This window comes from Genypterus blacodes, unplaced genomic scaffold (genome assembly GCF_046128005.1).
Source record: "Genypterus blacodes isolate CSIRO-AG114 ecotype Tasmania unplaced genomic scaffold, CSIRO-AGI_Gbla_v1 ptg000216l_1, whole genome shotgun sequence".
In the NCBI taxonomy this organism is placed as follows: Eukaryota; Metazoa; Chordata; class Actinopteri; order Ophidiiformes; family Ophidiidae; genus Genypterus; species Genypterus blacodes.
In genome coordinates this window covers 372,125-389,481 of record NW_027467015.1, presented here as the reverse complement: position 1 = coordinate 389,481, position 17,357 = coordinate 372,125, and the positions used below count along the sequence as shown (strand labels likewise).

The window sequence follows — 17,357 nt, the reverse complement described above, 5'->3', positions numbered from 1 at the left end:
ACAGGTTGATGGACTCCATTAGCTCTCCCGCATCAATGTGAGACGTTTAACTTTGTATGGCTCCTTGACGTGTTTCTGGATGTGCTTATGGTTTATCAGATGCGTGTGTGATGTTTTTATGACTACCAACCTGCTTTTTGTAACTACGCAGCTCGTGTTTTTTGTGCAGTCTCATTATGTGATGGTTTGTGTTTTGATGACGACAATCTGCTTGTCATGGATCCCTCTAGCTGAGTATTGTCATGCTTGCTGCAAGTACATGAACACAGGTGTGATTTCTGCCCAGTTAAAGCTGAGTTCAGGTTTTAAGTGTTGGTTTTGTGTGTCGATCGGGTTTATTGATTAGGTCTCCCCAGATACTGTATGTCAGACATATTGCCTACTTGACTGTATACTGGGGGACATTTCCACTGGGGATCTGTTTGGGGATTGTTTACGTAATCGGAAAAGTCACAATGATTCCTTAGATACCAGATATGTAAATGTATATTAAAACAGAATTATAGCCACAGCAGTAGGTAATTTAAAACGACGGTTATATGAGCTGTTTATTTGTATACATCTGTTACAGCGTGTCACTGTCTGAGAGGGTAGCAACAATGAAGGAACATTTTAACATTGTTATATTAATCATCACCAAATGCCAATTAAATGTGTGATTCATGGAATTAAACTGAACCTTCCATAGAACATTCCAGCATTGTTCTCTTATTACAAACACACAAATGCTCTGTTAGAAAATAGAAAGCAGGTGTGACTTGTGTTAAGCTGCTGAATCAAAACTACAAACGTTTCTTCTGACACTGGAACGGCAACGGGTCGCTTCCTGATAGAACAGCAAGGTTCAAAACAACTTCAATGAAACAGTTCATCGTGTGTGGACAGGCACCGGTCTTCAAAAGGACCAAGAGGAACGCCTGGTCCAAAACAAGTGCAGGATCTACAGATGTTCTTCAGCGTTGGTTGTTCTCTGTATCTCTGTAGACCTGCGAGCATCTCCCAGGTGGACTCATAGGTGTCCTGTCTGAAGCAGAGTGTATTTGGTGATGAATCTCTCCACACTTTCCCCTTCCAGAAACTTCATAGCCCTCCAGTGGATCTTGCCACAGTTCTCTGGCTGACCGAGGTCTCCCAGCTCCTCCTGGATGTACTGCAGCCACAGATCTGAAGGCAAAACACAAGAAAAGCGTTTTGTTAAGTTTAGTGTTAATAATCGTTGCTGATTCTTATTACTTTCATGGTATTGAACTCCCTCACCATCATCCGAGGAGCCAAACTCCTGCAGGGCTCTCTCGTAGTAACCTCTCAGATTGTTCATCTTTGGCGTCTCCTGTAAGAACAAACATCCACTGTAATCTTGGTCCATCATGTCGTGCTCTTTGCACAACATGATGGACTCTGTCAGCAGCTTTCTTTGCCTTTAATAAGATCTGTTGGTGGCTTTCGTCTTCTGATCAGTTTCCGTGGTTTAGAACCTGAAACAGGCTGCATGCTAGGGTTTAGTTTCCCACACTAATGAAACATTATCAAGACATCAGGATCCCAGCCCTTTTTGATTTGTAGTTAGATGTCAATCACGCAGGCAGATTCAATATGTATCAAATCAATTGCCAGTCAATTGCAATGATAATGATAATATTTGATTCTGCATGCTATTTATTAACCGTTTACTTATTCATGCATGTCCCAATATAGTCGTGCAGTCGGTTTGTAGATATTTACTTACTTGTTCCTTCTCCATCTCAATCATTCTGGTAAAGAAGGCCTTGGAGAGCGGCCTGTTTTCCTGCAAACTAGAGAAGCAAACAAAAAAGTATTTTCTAGTTCACAAGCCACATTCATCCTCCTCCCTGGACACTGACAATCTCAAGAGTTTGCTTTACAATCATGCTGCACAGCACGTGGGACCAATTAAAAGTGCTACACTCTGATTGTGTTATTTATCATTGGAATCAGAGACGACACACACACACACTCAGTGTCTGTCATTACCTGGTAAAGGTCTTTCTTGCTTTCTTGTAGCCTCGGGTGCTGTATGACCAATCAAGGTAGCCCTCTTTCATCTCCATGGCAACAGCCGCGACAGTAGACAGCAGACCTCTCTGGGAACAAACAAGAGAACAGAGTGAGTGTGTGTGTGTGTGTGTGTGTGTGTGGTGTCCTCATTCCCCAAACACGGCGCAGACTTTAAAGGCGATTAATCTTCCCTGCTTTATCAGGGGAGGATTTATCGGACAGTAGCATCAAAAGCACAACAACTGCCGCGTTCAGTAACACATTTTCTGTTTTAGCCAATACATTTAATACAACTTCTGTATTGCTGTTCATTTCACTGCGCCATTAATCTCTATGCTCCACTTTGCAGAGGTCGTAAGTACAAAGTAGGGAGGTCCTGTTCCTGATGTTTAACTGTAGGATAAATCAAAGCTGACTATGACATAATCCAGGTAATATCCCGCTGAATATTGGTACTGGTTGATCTGATGGTGGCACTGTAATAATAACTTTTTTGGTCTATAACTTTTCACCCTGAGAGAATCTTCAAAATGATGACTTATTGATAGAAACATGTCAACAATGTACAGACTCCTGTGGATGTTTTGACTCATCTGATTTTGTTCAATACAAAGGCGACTCCCTGTCTACAAACGCTGTCATTGATTCAGACGGATACCTGGAAGACGGCTTCGGTCTCGTCGGGACTCTGGCTGTCCACGCTCCACCGGACCTGCAGCTGCCACAGAGGAAGACTTTCCTGTGGAGGCGGGACGGGAGACACGTGAGGATTGAGAGGAGGAGAAGCGTCCGTCACCCTAACAACCGCTGACAGATTCACCACTTTATGGGTTGTTTTGCTACACTGGTGCCCCATCTCGTTAACAACCAGAAGCATCATCCTGTTGGTTCCAAACTAACAGCTTTGCACAGCGGGGAGATTGATCTGCCGGCTCAGCGTCAAGGAACATCTCCATCAAAACTCTAGATTCACAACAGGTCTCAGCATAGACCCATGCTTGAATAGACTGTTGGCTTGTTGGTTTGCTGGTGAGTAATGCTTCAGTATCCTGGGCCAAGTGGGCTTGTTTGGATCTCAGCGGGCAGGTCAGCGCGTCCTTTACAGGGTGAATTAGGACGGAAAAATGAGGAGGACGTTGCCTCCGTGTCCTCAGAAATGAAGCGTAAATTCCATTGACAGACCAGATGAAAGCAGTTCTGACCTTGATGTTCGACATCTTACATCTTACAATTGAGTCTAAGCGTGTCCACAATAATTCAATTAGGAGGTAAGGGGCAATAATGATAAAGAGAGAGAGAGACAATTCTAAAGTCCTAGAGAAACATAACATGCAGGTGGTTTGTAAGGATTAGATCACAATATGAGGCGAGCCTGAAAATCTGTTCAGGTGATAAGGTTCAATGTAATCCTACCAGTTTATTAAGATAATATGTGAATCTGATTTCATACAGCTGACAAAAAGGAATGATTAAAGTCATGGATGGTGGGGCGCATTTAGACCTGAGGGGCCGTTTGAAGAAGTTAATGTGCTGGAATTGTCACAAATTGGGCCAAGGAGATGGCCCACTTACAGCGGAGTGTGTGTGTGTGTGTGTGTGTGTGTGTGTGTGTGTGTGTGTGTGTGTGTGTGTGTGTGTGTGTGTGTGTGTGTGTGTGTGTGTGTGTGTGTGTGTGTGTGTGTGTGTGTGTGTGTGTGTGTGTGTGTGTGTGTGTGTGTGTGTGTGTGTGTGTGTCTCCACTCTCCAAAGAGAACAATCACACTCGTGCTGTACAGGCAGAAATGATGTGGTGTGTCTCCTCAGCGCAAACTTTGATGGGAATGAGTACAAATGATGTGGCGTGTGTGTGTGTGTGTGTGGGTTGCGTGTACCTTAGGATTGACGTGTGTGAGCGCTTCCTGAAATAGCCTCCCCACGTCTCCGCTCCCCAGATGCATGAGCGTCTGCAGGCTCAGGCTCCACGCGTCCACCGATTGGCTGTAGCGTTGCGTGGCTGCCATGGCAACCGTGGCCGCTCCCTCCGCATCTCCGGATGAAAGCAGGAGCTGCAGCTGGAGACGATGGAGAACAGTTTGTGCTTCTCAAACATCACTGCAGTAGTTTTGAGCGACATTGACTTTTGCTTCGTGTCTACAACTAAAACAGATTTCGTCCAATGCAGCCAAATACGTTGGAGCACAATCTCTCACACACACACACACACGACTGCTGTACTCATTTTTTTTAGCTTGCCGGGATCATGTGACACCCGTGAATCTTCGCCCCGTCCATTAACTTACCCAGTTCTTGTAATATTCCTCCTTTAGCAGCGAGCAGTCGTGAGCACGTTGGAAGACTCCCAGCAGCCTCTCCTCCCTCTGTAACACACACACACACACACACACACACACACACACACACACACACACACACACACACACACACACACACACACACACACACACACACACACACACACACACACACACACACACACACTTAATACTAGTATACGTCTGTCCTGCATTTACATACAGAAGGTAAATGCATTATACCACATTGCAGCTTGAGGTGGAGCATTTCCCGTCATTTCTTACCTTGTCTTTCAGCTCTTGGACGTTGGTCTTCCTCTTCTGTCTCTCCAAGCAGAAGGCCGCATAGCAGGACCACATCGGCTCTAAAACACAGAACACACATGCCGCTTTGTTAAAGTGACAAAAAGTGACACCGACAGCATGAGACAGGGATCAATGATGGGTGATTATGTCTTATTGTAAAGTAAAACTTCCATAATCTACAACTCAACTACTATTTATGCCAGTACAAACGTCAATTGGACTTTGACATTGTTGAGATTTTGATGCTTGTGTGTGTCTGCGCTCCTACCGGTGTTCAGACTCTTGACGCCCTCCTCGTACACCTGGCAGCAGCGCTCCTCTCGCCGGTTGATGTCGGACGCGCGCCCTTTGGCGCTCTGTAGCTCCTCCCCCGCTCCCGGAGCCTCCAGCTCCCGCTTGGCCATGAAATCCCACGTCACGTTGTCCTCTGTGTAATGAGTCTGTAAGCTGGAGACAAGGAGAGGAGGGGGAGGAGAGGGAGGCCGTGCATTTCTGCTTAGTCAGTAAACTCCATTTGACTTGAAGAATGCGGGGTGTGCGTGAGTCTCAATCCAAATCAAATGAAACACAAATTATCTTAATTGTAAATATGTCCATGACTCACTCTTGCAGAATGAAGTCCTGCAGATCTTTGGTGAAGTCAAAGATGGCTGCGATACTCAGAAGTGAGACGACAAACTCTGCTTCTGCGGGGAACAAAACAAGCAAAGATGAAGGTTTGACGAAGTGACAACACAGCTTAAGCCGACCGCGTAACGTGCAACAACTCTAGTAACGGTGTTGAAAAGATGAGAAAGCTAAATCCTACCTTTGATTTTCCCTGTGGCATCTCTGTACACGACCTCAGCCAGTTTACCACTCAGGATCTCCAGCGAGAACTCGTATTCCCCCTGGAAGGTGTGAAGAGACGGCATTTAGCTTCTGCGTATGTGTGTGTGTGTGTGTGTGTGTGTGTGGACTGTCAATTCAATAAAGCCTCACCAGGTCCACCTCGGCTTTCTCCAGCTCGTTCTTCTGGTTCCTCAGCTTCTCAGCGTGCAAAAGCTCCATTCGGAAATACTGACACAAACATCAGATTGTTACCGTTACTTCTTTTTGCTCCAATTAATTCAAGACAGAATACCTACATAAACATCCAGTGTATTCTTTTACCTCCTGGTAGACCTTCTTGTTGTTTGGGTGAAAGCGCAGAGCCCTCAGGAAAAGATGTCTGGCATTCTCAGAGGAACTGTGATCCTCCAGCTCGCTCTTGGCCGCCGTGATCCACAGGGCTGAAGCCGCAGAAGCAGAGATAAAAACCACAATGACTTTCTCTTACGAAGCGTATAGACTGAGAACACCACAGCAGTCATGATGGTCGGGAGTTAAATGATGTGAAAAGCCTCATTTCCTGTACCTGGTTTGTCAGGATGGATGGCGAGCATGGCTGAGAAGACCTTACTGATCTGCCCTTTGGTGGCCTGAGGAGTGAAGACCAGAGTAGATTCGATTATTAGTCTTGAGGGACGCAGTGTTCGTCGTGACTCATGCACTCAAAGACAACGATGGCGTCAGATACGTACCCATTTCTTACAGAAAGCAACATGCGAGAGCCACAGCTGTACGTCATCCTGCAAGAGGGGAAACAAGAGAAGAAATATGAATTATTTATGAACTCATTATTTTCAACGCATTACTCCACTTCTGTTCTCCCTTTGCTGCCGTAAAGCTGTGCACACTGAGCGAAAACAGACAGATCCGGTATGTTACATGTCGATGTAAACATCTGACAAGGGGCAACGGAATTCATACTCCCACTTTATTACACAATACAGGGAAAACTTTAAAAAGCACAATGTGTCCATCTTAGTGTTAAGTTAAGTAATATTGGTGCACAGTACCTTCCACTTCTTCGTCGCTCTTCTGAAGACACTATTGATCCGATGGATGATGGGAAACTCGATCTCTTCTTTTTTGAACTGGTAGTGTATGTGCTGCAAATTCAAAGTAAAAGTTATAAGACAAGTTACAGTAGTAAAATCGTTTAATCGACTAAATTCACTTCATTCTTTCACACTTACCGCTCTTCTCTTCTTGACCAGCTCCAAAATGTTGATCTCATACTGTCATTTAAAGAAACAGGAGGTAAGTGATCAGAGAATGTCTTATGGTGTCTTTGTACGTTTGTCTTCACATTGGGAAAAAGAGATGACATCACTCACTTGAATGTATGCGATGAAGTCCTGTTTGTTGATGATCAACCTGTAGAGCTTGTATTCCAATGCTGTTGCTCTCTTGATTATAGATCTATGACAGGGGGAATTAATATTGAAGAACAAAAGAGAGAAAGAGACTTTAAATTCACGTTACATGTGTTAGTAATGTCGATTAGTCGGGAATCAATCGATTTTTAGCTCCGATTATAAGCTCCATCAGGTTCGACTCTGGTTAGAGACTCAAATACGGCCCCTTTATGTGACAATATCCTACTACACTACTACTAAACTACACTCTATCAACGTGATCATTTCTCTTTTACCTGACTTCTTTCTTGGTGAACAGCCCCACTCTCTCCAGTTGCTCTAGCTCGGGGATCCGATCCTCAATCCGCTGCTGAACCACCTCCGCCATGTCGTCAACACTACAGTTAACTTCCCCACTTTACGTGTGTATGAGTGTAACGCGGCGATTCAGTTATTAAGCAGATATTAACAAGGGAGAACCACAAATGTTGCAAACCGGATCGAGTCCCTACACATGTGTGTAAGTTGTGATTCAATTCTCTTCCGGTTCTGCTTTCAAATAGTTCCGTGTGGAAACAAACAGGGGCTATGTGGGTAACGGAAAACACACAATTCTCCAAACTGTAATCGTAACCATAACTATAAGACTTAATTTGATAACGAGAAAACCCAGTAGGCTGTTATTAAATGATTATTTACCCTGACTCTACTCAGAATGTAAATTAAGCCTGTTATAGTTAATCTTTGGGATAGTCTGGTACATTTTCCTTTAAAAATAGAAAGGAACTGAATAAGAAAACTCAACTACAATATACCAACGCCCCACCAATGAGCTGTATTAATCAGGCATATTTAAAAAAACAAAAAACAGCTGAAAATACCATTAAGTAAAATACGGCGCCAAGCTCAATGATAGATACAAGAAAAAGGCGCCACTGCTTCACTAGAAGATGATAAATATGAAGAAATAAAGAAGACAGGAAGAAAACTGTCTTGATGTTAGATTCATTGCCCCAAACAAACAAGCTCATTTATAGTCATTGCGGGAACGATTGTTATAACATGGGGAATATAATAACACTTTGGTACATCCACATGGGAGCAGAAATATATCGTTTTTGTTTAAAATATTTGATTAATGCTTGTTGATCGACTGTATCTATCAACAGGTGACAGTACAGACTCAAAAGAAAACATATTAAAGTGTAATAACATGTCGTATTGTGAGCAGTAACGCCATATGAGTCACTGTATTGTCATGTTGAAGTTGGCCAAAGCAGAAAAAGCTGCGGCTCGATTTCCCGCAAAATCACAGAAAGTGAGAGCGGGTTGTGTGTCAGCCACGGGCGCGAGCAGCCAATCACAGCGCCGGATTCGCTCAGCCCGGCCCCCATTGGCTGGCTCGTGGCGACTGCTCTGTTGTTCAGTACAAACTGAAGGAAACCAAACCGTCAACAAATTAACACTCCGCTAATCAATAATTTGGTCCAAAATTACTCACAGCGACCCTCGAATCAATTGGGTTACGTGTCAGCGGAACGTGGAAGACCCGAAGCGTCCAGTATTTTGTTTTTAGCCAACTATGCTAACAGTGCTAGCTAAGTCGTAGCGTCGCCTCCTCCTCCTCGTCTCCATGGGTCTGAGCTGGTGAGTGCCAGGCTGCTCTGGCGGCACAGGGCTCACTCATTAATGCCATCAGACAGGGTGGGTTGCTTTAATCTCTGTCTTTTACTTCTAATATCTACCCGTCGTGTCGACTTGATCGCTCTTCGCCATCACTTGTTTGGCGAAATCAAAAATTCCAGGCTAAAGAAAAAAAACACCCAACTAGCTGAGTTAGCGACCCTGCTAACGCGTTTGCCCACTACTGGCTAAGCTAACTTGCGGCGTTGCCATCACTTGCGTGCGGCTTGAGTGATTATCTGATGGTGTTGTTAACAATCTGTATTGTTGTCTCACTCGCAGTACTCAGGTCATACAATGAGCGGGGCGAGTTGCAAAGCTAACGGCGCCGTGTATCCTGCCTCTTCGGCGATGATGAACTCTGTGAAGAAGCCGAAGATGGAGCAGATCCAGGCCGACCATGAGCTCTTCCTACAGGCCTTTGAAAGTGAGCTTTCACCGCTTATCACCTCGTGATCGAACGTTTGTGTTTTTTGCAACATCTAAAGTAGCTGTCAGTGCTTTTAATCAGCTTATAGTTCGACACTTAAACCTTCTCTTTTTCTTCCTGCGTCTTGTTTTTGTGCTTATGGCAGACAGACAGGCCTCCACAGTGGAGCTCTAAAGGTTCTCCAAACAACGCCTGTTATAAATAACTCGGTTCTATGTTTACTGTCCTTCAGCAGCAGTCACCATCGGGGATTCGGTGCCTCGCTGCCAATAAAAACACATTTAATGTATAGATTTAGAGTAGCCATTTTGTCTTTGTTGTCATAAGCTCTTATAAGTTCATGTTGAGACTTGTCACTTAACTTTATTTTGTCAGACTTGACGTGACTTGATGTGTAGATATTTTTTTAGACTCTTAAGAACCTTAAAAACTTGTGCAGCTGGATGAGCAATTTTGCTGAACCAGAATGTTCCTTTGACTCGAGCTACAGGTTGGAGGTTTACTGTGCAAACTTTATAATTTATTGACCGGCCTCGGTGATGTCAACCTGATAGCTGCAGGGACTGTAACACGTGTTTCCTTTTTGAGATGATTAGAAAGTCACCAGTAAATGCTGATATCATGACTAAATAGGTGTAAATAATTTAATTTGACTGTCAAATTAGCTCCAAACCTTTTATCTTGATATCAAAATTATACCAATATATTACAAAGCTACTTATAATCATTCTTCTTCAGATAGGCTGTGGGTTTGATGACTTATTTGTGGAGATCTTGGTGTATTTCTGCCTAAAGAGTCTCAGCAAATGAAACATTCTGCATGTTAATATGTTTTCTCATTTCTATCTCCAGAACCGACTCAGATATACAGATTTCTCCGCACAAGGAACTTGATTGCTGTAAGTGAAACAATCTGCATATCTGCTCTCTCGCTCTCTCTCTGAGCCTTTTTAACCTTTTAACTTGCTACGACCCTTAAAACAAGGGTGATTAATTTGTCCTTTCCATTTTAGCCCATATTTTTGCACAGGACGCTCACCTTCATGTCTCACAGAAACCCTCGATCAAATGCCAGAAGGTACAGCATTTGGTCATTAGTTATAGCAATCAGATACAATGATGCAATCTGATGTGTTCGCTGATCGTGATTTCCTCTTAAACTTTCTCTAGAAAAACTTTCAAAGTTGACGATATGTTGCAGACTGTGGAGAAAATGAAGGGAGAGCAGGAATCTCCAAGGTAAGGCAGCATCATAAGAGTTTGTTTCATTTAGTTATTTATGGTGGATACACTTGAATGTGACGGAATTTTCTTTCTTCAGCTTGTCTTCACATCTGCAGCTCACCTTCACCGGGTTCTTCCATAAGGATGGTAAGCAGAATTCACTCCTTTCAAAGTGTGTGTGTGTAAGCAAAAAAACCTAAAATCTTTGCTAATGTACTGACACAAAGCTATTTTTCTTGCCATACAGAAAAGCCATCTCAGAATTCAGAAAATGAACAAAGTTCTGTTTCCTTAGAGGTGCTACTTGTCAAAGTCTGCCATAAAAAACGCAAGGTACAGTAAGATCACGAGCTGAAGGAGATTCATCTACTGTGGTTTCATTTAGCAGACGCTGTATTGATTATGTTACACGTGCTCGTCTCTCTTGTAGGATGTCAGCTGTCCCATAAAGCAAGTGCCTACAGGTAAAAAGCAGGTGCCTTTGAACCCTGACAATAACAACCAAACCAAGCCGGGCTCCTATCCCTCCTTACTGGTCTCCAGCAACGAGTTTGAGCCCAGCAACAGCCACATGGTCAAGTCCTACTCGCTCCTGTTCAGAGTGTCGCGTAGAGGGAGGAGAGACACCAACGGTCTGGTCAACGGAGAGGCCAATGAGAACATAGGTTGGTTGATTGTTGGACAGATATATACAAGTATTATTGTTATTATGATACACAAGCAAAATGAAAGGTAAAGACCGGATAGAAAGAAAGTTTCCCACTGCTTTTCTGTTTGTGTGAGCAGATGTAACGGATACACCTAGTAGAAAAAAGCGGAGCTCGTCCCACAGAGAGGAAGGAGAGACTACAGAGACGTATGTTGCACAGATGACCGTCTTCGACAAGAACCGGTAAGGATATAAAGTCTGGGACCCGCTCGCTGTCATTCCTTCTGTTTGCAAACTCTTCTCCATGTTTGACCAAATGTTTGTGCTCTGAAGGAGACTGCAGCTGCTGGATGGGGAGTACGAGGTGTCGATGCAGGGCATGGAGGACAACCCCGTCAGCAAAAAGAGAGCCACGTGGGAAACTATTCTGGATGGAAAGGTGTGTGTGTGTGCCCCCTGGAAATGGATCTCAGATTCGACCCATCACATTATTGTCTTGTTCCAGTTTCAGAGTCAATGGTCTCACTCTGTGTTCTGTTCAAAAGACTCCATAAAACCTGTCCATGCCGTTGTCATCATTGTCCAACACTCCTGGTGTCTCTCACACAGAGGCTACCGCCATTTGAGACGTTTTCTCAGGGACCCACTTTGCAGTTCACGCTCCGTTGGACAGGAGATGGCGGAGACAAGTCCACCGCCACCGTGGCCAAGCCGCTCGCCACACGCAACTCAGACAGCTCTGGCCCCATGGAGACCCGCACCAGCAACCACAGAGCCGCACTCATCGGTAAAAACCTGTTGATTAAAGAAAATGCTTGAAGGATTGTGGTAGAGGATCACTGTGACGTCACCAGAATGTCAGGAGTTTGTGGGCTTTCTAAAAATCAGTTTCTGTTTCTGCCAGCGGTGAAGCAGTCGGTGAGCACAGACATTCAAACGAGGAAAGAACAGGTCCAGTGTGAGCCGCGGCAGAAGCTACGTATATTTTATCAGGTACGACACACACACACACACACACACACACACACACACACACACACACACACACACACACACACACACACACACACACACACACACACACACACACACACCAGTATGGCATATGAATGAGCCAGTGACACTGTGGGAAGATCTCCTCCAATGTATCTCCTCCAATCTGTGTCCTCGTTTTAGTTCCTGTACAACAATAACACACGGCAGCAGACGGAGGCGAGAGACGACCTCCACTGTCCCTGGTGTACGCTCAACTGCAGCAAGCTGTACAGCCTGCTGAAGCACCTCAAACTCTCCCACTCCCGCTTCATCTTCAACTATGTGGTATGAGACCGTCACACTCTCCTTGTGTGTGTGTGTGTGTGTGTAGGTTGACTGTAGGCTAGTTGCTTCTTCACAAGACAACACTAGTTACCAAGCAACCATGAAGTCTACAAATTTATGGCCAAAATCCCTCTTACCACAACTTGGTAATACACAAACACTGGCAGTACTATTTGGCAGGTAGATTTTACTGTTGACAACTGTTGAAGCACGATGGCGTCAGCTGGTGCGATTTTGAGTCCCAATCATTTTGACTGGGAAATGGAAACACCAGTAGAAACACCATATTTAAGCATTTAAGGGTTTGAAAGTAGATCCCACACTGAAAATAAGAACAAGTATTCAGCGACGGTGTTGGTCTGACCTGAAGCTTTAACCCCTTGTCACTCTCCCTGCAGCCTCACCCCAAAGGAGCAAGGATAGATGTGTCCATCAACGAGTGCTACGATGGTTCCTATGTCGGCAACCCTCAGGATATCCACAGCCAGCCAGGCTTTGCTTTCAGCCGCAACGGCCCGGTCAAAAGGACCGCCGTCACCCACATACTGGTTTGCAGGTAACCACACGGCGTGACCTCTGCAGTCTGAGCAAAGTCGGCGCTCGCCAGACACTGTAATCACATTTTTTTATAAATTAACATCTTAATTGGCTTTTCATCAACTCTGGGGCCAGTGATGAATTGTTAATAACTTGAATTATCTTTAATGAACTGGTCATTAAGGTTTAATGAACTGTGCATGAGCAATGAGCTGGGTGGAATTGGAGTAAGAGCCGGTTTAGGTGCTTGGAAAGAAGGTGACCCCAACTGGAGCCTTTCTCTCGGTCGGCAGGCTTCTCGTGCAGACGCTGAATGGAGACCGTGGTTTGATACATGTGTTGAGTCTTCTTACCCCCTGTTGACGTGCTCTCATCTTGGAATCCATAACAAAAAGTCACAACTGAGACCAGAAATGAAGTGTGGAAAGGATTAAATGTGGAATTCTGAGATGAAAACATGCACAAATCCTGACAGCTTCTTGAGTTTCCAGTTCAGAGACTCGGGCCATACAGGGTTTCCCCCAAAGGTTTCACCTTTCTCTGCACCGAACAACCAATTTAAGACACATAAAGTTTCAAGGTTACCAGTAAAGTATAGGTATAGGTTTCAATCCTGTCAAGTCATAAAATGTCAGTTTGTGTGGAAGGTGATGATGAGGATGCAAACACAAGACACATGCAGCTCTTTCTCTCTCTTTGTCCTCTTCAAGACCCAAAAGGACCAAACCAAGTCTGTCGGAGTTCCTGGAGACGGAAGACGGCGAGCTGGAGCAGCAGAGGACTTACGTCAGCGGACACAACCGCCTGTATTTCCACAGTGACAGCTGCATGCCCCTTAGGCCACAGGAGATGGAGTTGGACAGCGAGGATGAGCGGGATCCAGAGTGGCTCCGAGAGAAGACGGCCACGGTGAGAGGCTGTAGATGTGTGAAATGTTTAAAATGGGAACTGGCACTCTCTAAAATCCCATGAAATGTGTGATATGCTGGGGGACAAACCTTGAAAGAATGAAGCCTAGAGGCCTTTAAAATGTCTAAATGGTTTCTTACATCAAAGAATGAAGTAACAAGCAATTTGAGTGACGGCTAAAGCTGAAATCCTTTGAAGCTGACGATTGTTTGTAAACAACAGGTGCAATTAAACACACACAGCTGAGTCAGTCTGAAGGCAGAAAATGTCTAAAAACAACTGGCTCTCACACAGAAACTCTAAATCCCATCTGAGAACAGATTGAACCGTGATAAGGAGGCGAACTTCCTGAATGTAGAGTAGAGCTGAATGTGTTATGGTCCAAAAAAGAGAGTTGAAAAAGACATAATCAAATTTTGGAAATAGCTGGAAGCAATCGCAGCAATAAGAATGGTGAATCTAGCCGAGATGATGATGTAATCTTTACAATGACCCCCCTCCAATGTGAGCATTCTGAAGGAGAGAGAGACTACAGAGCATGGAGAGGGGGTCAGAGAGGAAGAAGCACTTGAATGCTAAATATGCTGTCTATTGCCATGGCAACATACCATTAGATTCCGCCATAAATACTTCAGGGTGTTTGGAGAGAAACATTAGGTTTGGTCATTTTTCTCTTCTCAACACAGACAGTTTCCTCCTTTTGTCATGCGGCCTAAATACATACGGTTGATGTCATTTCCTTTGACAGTGCAGTGGGTTGCCAGGCTGCAGGGTTGTTTCAGTAGTCGACGGGTGATTAGCAGCTCTTTAGTTTCCATAGCCGTCACACACCCTCTTGCGTCCTATCAAAAATCTTTTTTGGCCTCTTCTCCCCTCACAGCAACTGGACGAGTTCACAGACGTCAACGAGGGAGAGAAGGAGGTGATGAAGCTGTGGAACCTACACGTCATGAAGCACGGGTAACTTCCTTTCTCTTATTGTTACATTGCCAAGGTCACAAACTGATATTGTGGGGGAAACGATCAGATTTTGTCCCAGCTCATCAGTCATCAGGGCTTTACAGGCCCAGAGCAACAAAAATCCCGGAGAAATGCCTTAACATATAAGGGAATAAATGGGAGAAACTTTGAGAGGCAATTTAGAGGGAAGCCTAAGCATCTAGATGAGTGATTAGACTGATTGGACTTAAACACCTGATCTCTCCCCTGTGTACTTCTTTGGTCTGCATCTGTGAATGAATCCAAGTGCAATCTGCAATCTGTTCAGGTTCTGTAAATCTACTGAGACTCGTGTCGTCTGTTTCCCCCGTCCCAGCTTCATCGCGGACAACCAGATGAACCACGCCATCATGTTTTTCGTGGAGAACCGCGGCGCTCACATCATCCGTCGCAACCTCTGCCGCAACTTCCTCCTGCATCTGGTCAGCATGCACGACTTCAACCTGGTGAGCACAGTCACCATCGACCGCGCCATGGCCCGGCTGCGGCAGATGCGGGAGGAGCTACCGGAGGGCGAGGAGGACCGGGAGGACGAGGCCCTGCTGACCGGAGGAGCCTGCAATGGCAACGCGCTCGCCTCCGGTGGCGGGAAGCAGCTGGGCAAGAGGACAAAAAGCGCACTAACGGACTGATGAAGGCCGGTCGGGCGGAACGGGGATCAATAGTTTTTTGTTTTTGTTTTTTTTATATGAACATTGCCGACTTTTTGGTGCTTAGATAGGTCGGAGACTTCGACCTGGAGCAGAGCAGTATGAAAGCTACACAAGTTGTTTTGAACTTGCGAACTGAACCAAATATGAACAATATAGGATAAACCGCCCACACACACACACACACACACAAACCAGGAATTTGAGGACTTGGCGATCGGTGAGTGGAAAGCTACGCAACGTCCGCTGCGTAGGATCAAGCAATGTCGTCTCTCAACGGATGAGACAGTGAACAAAACAGAATCTCCTCCAGCGGCTCATCTGCCTTTGGCGTGTCCTGTATGGTGACTACAGTCCAAGGCTGTAGCCCCATAAAGTTGTCACTTGATTATTTGTTCACATTCACAATAACCTTGTCGAAAAGTTTCATTTTAGCTGATTATTTTAGCACTTGGTGTTTGTATTTAGGGAATTGTTACCTTGAAATTGTATTTTTGTTTTGTTTTATACATATATTCACACACGCTGCAACCAAATGTCAGTTGCAGCATCTCCAATATCCATCATCAGTTTGGAGTCTTTAGCGGATTAGATTACACTGTTTGGGGAATTATGTACCTTTTTTGAAGAGCGTTACTGTTAAAACCTTTACAGTAAGAGTCATGAAGAAGCCCTGCTCGGCTGCCATACGATAACGGTGTTATACACCTAATATCCTGGATGGTTCTAATCCGGGTCCAGGCTAAACCCATAACCCATTCATCACCGCGAAAGCTCTTTGGCCTGAGCTGGTTGATATTTGGAGGAAAACCAGGGAAATCAATCTTTCTGAGGTTATTAATTTTCCTAAGATTTGTACGTCACCCCATGTATCGGTCGGCTGCTTAGCGTCACAGGCAAGTTTTTCTTACGAGCTGGAACCTGTAGAGTATCATGTTTTAACATGGGTTCTAACTGTTAATAGCTGAAAATTGAAAAAGAAATTTGTATACATTGTAATAATATCAAATATCTAGCTGTGCCCCATTCTAAAGCCAATAATTATCAGACTATATTTCTTTTTCTTAAAGCAATATTCTGCTTATTGGGTAGTTGGTCTTGAGGTCCAACTCGATCTGACCTGTTAGGTGCAGTTTATGCCAAAGGGGGAAGTTTTCATCAGTCTCTTTTAGTTCTGTATAATTTTCTTTAGTGTCTTTTCTTTAGTGCGTGCGAGTGTGTGTGCGCGCGCGTTTGTGCAAGTTGGTGATCAGCACCGGTCGGTTCGTCCGTCTCGCCTCGTGGAAAAAACCAAATTGAACTCTTAATTCTTTCCCTCAACTATTCGTGCAGGGTTTAGTTGTGTTGAAAAGGGAAAATCAGTCACGCCACCATTAGCGTCAAAACACCCTGTTAAAATTGTGAATTGTAAACTGGCTTATGGGGATTTTTATATTTAAAGAAATAAAAATACATTTGACCTTGTCCGTGTGCGCAGTGTTACTCTAAATCACACTCAGACGTCTCTCATTCGCTTTATAACAATTCAGTTTTAGCAATTTAATTTCCTCTTTGCTGGAACTGCCAATTGTCCCTTAACTGAAAAGATAATGTGGCAATAGAAAAAGTTTCACAAAACCTTTTAACCTTGATAGAACATTTTGGGAAGAGTTTCACATGCAGGAATATTATGAAAATGTTTCGCAGTGCTGCCGTGGCGTCTGGAATGGCGTGGCGTGTTAATGAGCTCCCTCAACTCCACATCTGATCTGCTTCCCACTGAATATGAATTAGATGCAAACTAGAACTTTGGTTAATATCTTTTTCTCTGTGCATTCACTGGAGACACTCAGAATGCAGACCTGGCAGATTTCCCAGACACATCAAGGGTCTTGAGAAAGAAGTCTCTAATCTGCAAAAAATAATGTCTTAAACTGTTCTTGCCTCTGGAGATCTTCTTTGCTTGCTCGTTCTACTTGTATTTCTTTAAAAAAAAAACTGGCTAATGATGGTGCTCTGTTTTGGAAAGTCTCTCATCCCTCAAAAAGTGTCTAAAAAATCTCAGGCTGGGTTCACACGGCATCTGTAACCACCATCTTCTTCTTCTCTCAACCCCCCTTTTTGTTCTTTTGGAAGCAAATG

General features: G+C 44.4%; 2 protein-coding genes across 4 annotated transcripts; one reads left to right on the top strand and one right to left on the bottom strand.

The window, feature by feature from the left end:
- Nucleotides 1–519: 519 nt before the first annotated feature.
- utp6 (UTP6 small subunit processome component) lies at nt 520–7,375 on the bottom strand. The gene is made up of 19 exons (XM_076170326.1): nt 7,132–7,375; nt 6,815–6,899; nt 6,674–6,715; nt 6,494–6,586; nt 6,176–6,223; nt 6,010–6,073; nt 5,766–5,884; nt 5,595–5,672; nt 5,422–5,503; nt 5,218–5,299; nt 4,882–5,060; nt 4,593–4,672; nt 4,296–4,373; nt 3,888–4,067; nt 2,675–2,755; nt 1,993–2,102; nt 1,727–1,793; nt 1,258–1,330; nt 520–1,164 (listed from the first exon to the last, which is right to left on the bottom strand). Exons 1-19 carry the CDS (start codon nt 7,221–7,223, stop codon nt 1,010–1,012), a joined length of 1,788 nt encoding a protein of 595 aa, XP_076026441.1. The 5' UTR covers nt 7,224–7,375; the 3' UTR covers nt 520–1,009.
- An 850-nt stretch (nt 7,376–8,225) lies between these two features.
- suz12b (SUZ12 polycomb repressive complex 2 subunit b) lies at nt 8,226–16,700 on the top strand. Of its 3 annotated transcripts, none has more exons than XM_076170345.1 (17): nt 8,226–8,482; nt 8,801–8,945; nt 9,801–9,847; nt 9,962–10,026; nt 10,119–10,187; nt 10,270–10,319; nt 10,420–10,505; nt 10,603–10,837; nt 10,959–11,064; nt 11,155–11,260; nt 11,431–11,608; nt 11,726–11,814; nt 11,998–12,141; nt 12,540–12,697; nt 13,389–13,587; nt 14,468–14,547; nt 14,855–16,700. In XM_076170345.1, the coding sequence occupies exons 2-17, from the start codon at nt 8,816–8,818 to the stop codon at nt 15,216–15,218; spliced, it is 2,106 nt and encodes a 701-aa protein (XP_076026460.1). In that variant the 5' UTR covers nt 8,226–8,482; nt 8,801–8,815; the 3' UTR covers nt 15,219–16,700. The 3 variants fall into 3 exon arrangements, with proteins under 3 accessions (XP_076026460.1, XP_076026461.1, XP_076026459.1); XM_076170346.1 differs by having other exon boundaries at nt 8,226–8,539; nt 14,903–16,700; XM_076170344.1 differs by having other exon boundaries at nt 8,226–8,539.
- Nucleotides 16,701–17,357: the final 657 nt, after the last annotated feature.

Bases quoted from the DNA above. Each gene is read 5' to 3' on its own strand.
- utp6 (XM_076170326.1), bottom strand. From the start codon at position 7,223: ATGGCGGAGGTGGTTCAGCAGCGGATTGAGGATCGGATCCCCGAGCTA. The intron at 4,673-4,881 runs GTAGGAGCGCAG...TCTGTGTTTTAG, and splicing joins CGTCAAGAGTCTGAACACCG to AGCCGATGTGGTCCTGCTAT. The intron at 2,103-2,674 runs GTATCCGTCTGA...GTTTGTTCCCAG, and splicing joins AGACCGAAGCCGTCTTCCAG to AGAGGTCTGCTGTCTACTGT.
- suz12b (XM_076170344.1), top strand. The intron at 10,027-10,118 runs GTACAGCATTTG...AACTTTCTCTAG, and splicing joins CCTCGATCAAATGCCAGAAG to AAAAACTTTCAAAGTTGACG. The intron at 12,698-13,388 runs GTAACCACACGG...GTCCTCTTCAAG, and splicing joins ACCCACATACTGGTTTGCAG to ACCCAAAAGGACCAAACCAA.